This window comes from Garra rufa, chromosome 24 (assembly GCF_049309525.1).
Source record: "Garra rufa chromosome 24, GarRuf1.0, whole genome shotgun sequence".
Taxonomy (NCBI): Eukaryota; Metazoa; Chordata; class Actinopteri; order Cypriniformes; family Cyprinidae; genus Garra; species Garra rufa.
This window is the reverse complement of record NC_133384.1, coordinates 779,900-784,361: the sequence shown is the minus strand read 5'-3', so window position 1 is coordinate 784,361 and position 4,462 is coordinate 779,900. Positions and strand designations below refer to the sequence as shown.

The following is a 4,462-nucleotide window of genomic DNA, read 5'->3' as shown; positions in this document are numbered from 1 at the left end:
TCGCTTTCTCTCAGATGTCTTAAAAGCTTTCAGTCACAAAGCCCATCATTATATGTTATTACGTCATGTTTTAGACTTCCTATACGGACATGCTGAACAAACATTGGCATTTTTGAGAAATGATCTGTAAGTCAAAGCTAAAAAGATAATAGACTTTTCCTGTTTTACAATCCTAAATGTGATGACATATTATGATTTTTCCAATGACTGTTTAAGCTTCCTCGTAACAAGATAAATTTCACTAACACAATTGTCTTTTTCCTGTTGTAGATGAAAATGTTTGTTTTAGAATAAGTATAACACTTTGCATGCCCTCAGTTTTGTTAGAGACCATTTTAGAGAATGTCAAAAAAATCAATCAATAAATAAAACTGAACAAATAAATAAATAAACCTGCCTAAATTCTCATTTGACACATTTTTATTTATTTCAAAGGTAACAGCTAATTACCAATCATGGCTTTAAACATGTTCACTTGAATATATGGAAATGTACTCAACACTGATGTCAGTCTGTTTAATCAATATGAATCAAAAGTTTACACAAAAATCCATCAGCTATCTATAATAACTTTAAAACTAAAAACATTAAAACAGCTCAAATACTGAATATAAATAACAACATATTTCTAAGTATTTGCTCTGATTTTTGTTTTGTTTTGTTTTTTACCCTGTTTGTTTGTTTATGCAGTCCCTCAGTATTCCCCGCTGTCGTACCTATAAGGATGTGACATTCGTTCAGGGTAACTGTTTGAGCTGTAATTGCTGTAGCGATAGCCCTCAAAGTTTTCAGACCTCTCGATTTTAGCTGGGAGCGTTTCCTGGTATGAGAGGGCAGATTTGATCACTCCCGAATCCTCTGGAATCTTCAGGTCCGAATAGGAGTTGGAAGAGGCCTCGTCCAAGATTGAGTTACAGTTAGACAAGCCTTTTACATCATAGATGTTCTCTCCATATTTGACAACAGATGGCTTAGGGCATGGCTGGTAGGATACTTTTGTGGTTGTGGTTATTATAGTCTGCAGTGCTGCAGGGGTGGCAGGGGCAGGTCCCGTGTACCTACATGGGTAGTCACTGTTGTAGTAGTGGTGGTTGGTGTTGGTTGGCAGTTGAGAGTAGTCTCCTCTCTCCCCATAGGTACCTTTACTAAGAATTTGCTTCCAGCCATGATGCTTTCCTGTAGTTTCTGTGTAGCTCCGCTCATGGCTGCCTAATGGACTTGTGCCATGAGGCACACCACTCAGACTGCTCCCTGACTTATTGGGATCTGTCTCAGTTTGTGGGCTAGAAGGATCCTTATACAGTGCTGTTGAATAAGGCCCTGAGCCAAGATATCCTGGAACTGCAAAGTCATACCCACAAGGAGGACGGGTCATATAGAGACGGTGGTTGGCAGGCTTCTGCAGTGAGCTTGGAGCATCCGCCATGGCTGCTGTTGTGTGTGTGTCGTAAGGAAACTTGTAGGGCTCTGTGTTCTGGAAAGGAGGATAGTGTTGGGTCTGTATTGGGAAATTGGACTCTGCAATAATGCTGAAGCGCTCTGGACCCTCCATGGTGAGCTGGTGGATATTTGGGAAGGCCATGTCGTGGTAACGTCCAGGCTGGTGACAACAGAAAATCAAATGTAATTTTCTGCAAATGGCCCTTCACCCTTCGATTCATATTTGTTTTTAATTAAATAATAATATAGTTTTAAAAAGTTGTTTAATCTTATGAACAATCATTACAACATTTATGATACATAACAATACTTATCAATTTCTGGCTATAAATTCTAAGAGTAAGGTGATTTATAACACACAAGGAACACCATGCTATAGCCTCTTAACTTATACTACATTATAGTTCCCATAGTTATAATATAATATAAGTATCAAATATTGACATTAGTAATGCCTTAAAGAATACCCTTCTAAATAATAAAATAAATGCTGTTTTCTAAATGCTACATAATAATACTGTGTTTTTATGAATATGTGTGTGTATTACCTCTGGCTCCACTAGTCTTCTTTTCTGTGAAAAGTGAGGTGAAGACATCCTTCTCTTCACTGCACTCCTTCTTGCCTCTGTTTCAGACTTACTCTCTGGTCTGGGGTGGTCATGTACTCCTTTAGCCTTAAAACAGACAGTGTAGAGCGAATTGGGAATGTAGCAAAATCTCAAATTTATATTCATAAATCATAACTATTTAACTATTCAACTACATAAATCTGTGCAATTAAAGCTGATGGTTGAATGGATTTTTTACTTTTGAATAAGTTATAATAGATTTCATTGTTTGGTTATTAGACAAAACATTTCTACAATGTCATTTGCAAATTAAACAATAATCAGTTAAACTCACCTGGAAAAAAATTGCCTTCCCATCTACTCTCCAAAAATTGGTTACTGGATAGCCACTGTGACCTCGGCACGGAATCAACTCGAGAGCTGAGTTACAGTTCGGACAAAGCTTTTCTGCAAAGGTACATTACGAATAAATAGTTTTCACTAAGCATTTTACAAATACGTCAACAATTACCGACTTTAATTTGATATTATAATGAAATTCTCTTGTGTAGCTTTATCACAGAACATTTTGATTTACAAATCAGTGCAAACAAGAGGTTAAGTGTTTTGTCTGAGCCAAACAGTCAAGATCACCAGTGAGAGGGTCAGACTCTAAACTGACAGAGTCTGTCGGGGTCTGTCAGTCTATTGAACATTCTCAGTGCAAAAGGTAAGATTGACTTACAGAGTTCACTGCGCTAAAGACTATACTCTTAGAAATAAATGTTCCTAATAAAGTACACAACCTAATGCTACAAAATAATCGTTTTAAGTTCCAGTGGTACAGCAGATGTTTATTTAGAAAACGTCTATGTACTGGTTCTTTCGAATCGAATGATACCTAAAACGGAATGTAAAACTGTAGTTTAACATCATGAACTTCTGTTATCTCCAGGTAACCATATATCCAACGCGAAAACAATATACAGAAAATATAATTATTGATTAAAAAATGCGATTCCTTGCTATTTGTATATTTATATTTGTTTATTTGTATTTTTTTTTTTTTATTAAATATCTATTAATAAATGTATTTTAAATTACGCGCTACAACAAGCCTGTAGTGTGAAAAATGATTGTTCTTTCTTATCAGATTCGTTTCTAACACGACTAACTCGTTTAGTAGATGCTGGTTGTTTGGAGGAAAAAGTGCCTGAACATACTTTGCTGTTTCTGTCGTGCTTTGTCACAGATGGCCGGTCTCAGCTGAAGTTTGGACCCGTCTGGGAGAGAGCAGTTGCGTGAGCACACCACCACACCAAGACAGGACTTCTTCAGGATCTGACAGTTATGATTGTTAGTGTTCCTCATGGCCCATCCGCTCAGGTGTCTTTGTGCGTTCTTATCTTCACTGCTGTAGATATAACGTACATATCCATCTGTCCACTCCTGGAACGCATCATACTGCTTCGTGTCCTGGAAAAATAACAATGTGTTCATTGTTATTAACATATTGAGGTGTCCATTTTTTCTAGAGGACATCTATGTAATTCAAAATTTGGACCGACATATAAAAACTATAAAATGATTTTTCTGTATCCTACTTTACTGAGTACATATTAAATATTGAAACAATTATAAGTATTCCAAAATAAATGGAAATATTCTGTTCCGTCTACAAATGCATAAAAATGTTCTTTACCTGTGGAAGCTTGGGGTCGTTTATATCCCAAGTCAGCTTCATCCCGAATGAACACACGCAATCTGAGCTGTCAAACTGATCTGAGGATTTGGACATGATGTGAGTCAACTCCAGATCATAGCAACCATAAGAATTTAAAAAAAGCTTGAAGACAAAATTCTGCTCGGAGTCTAGATCAGTTTACAAAATGGATCATACATCTCTAAATCGTCCTTTAGACGTCCTTTAGATCTTCGTCTTAAATTGTCTTTATTTTCTCTTGTAAAATCCACGTTTGCGTGAGTCCGTCCAGGTGCGCTTCGCACAGGTAATGGTCTCAGGTAAACGCTGCTGTGTCTTTGTAAAGAAGGAGGCTGGGCTTACACACACGCACACACACACACACACACACACACACACACACACACACACACACACACACACACACACACACACACACAAACACTGCGTTCTTTCACTTTAAATGATCCCTGTATTTCACCTCCACTAAAGGCGAGTCATTTTGCAACAAAACCAACGAAAGCCAGACATTTGACTACAGGGTGGAAATGGCACAGTTTGTGTTACATTAATTTTCCTTACACATTCCAGATTTTATCTTTGCGTTTACAGTTTTAAGGGGAAAATGACAGCCTCTTTTAAAAGTGAACCCGACGGTGTGGTATTTCACGCGTAGTCAGCGAAATTTATGCGAGCGACTGGGACTGAGCCAAGGCTGATGGTCACAGAACAGGACTGGTCCAGTTGGTGAGGTAATGTGATCTACTGCAGG

At 37.7% G+C, this 4,462-nt stretch overlaps 1 protein-coding gene across 1 annotated transcript; it reads right to left on the bottom strand.

Moving 5' to 3' along the window:
• Positions 1-682: 682 nt before the first annotated feature.
• On the bottom strand, positions 683-3,786 carry gcm2 (glial cells missing transcription factor 2). Its single transcript, XM_073831261.1, has 5 exons — positions 3,691-3,786; positions 3,212-3,464; positions 2,344-2,456; positions 1,989-2,114; positions 683-1,600 (listed from the first exon to the last, which is right to left on the bottom strand). Exons 1-5 carry the CDS (start codon positions 3,784-3,786, stop codon positions 695-697), a joined length of 1,494 nt encoding a protein of 497 aa, XP_073687362.1. The 3' UTR covers positions 683-694.
• Positions 3,787-4,462: the final 676 nt, after the last annotated feature.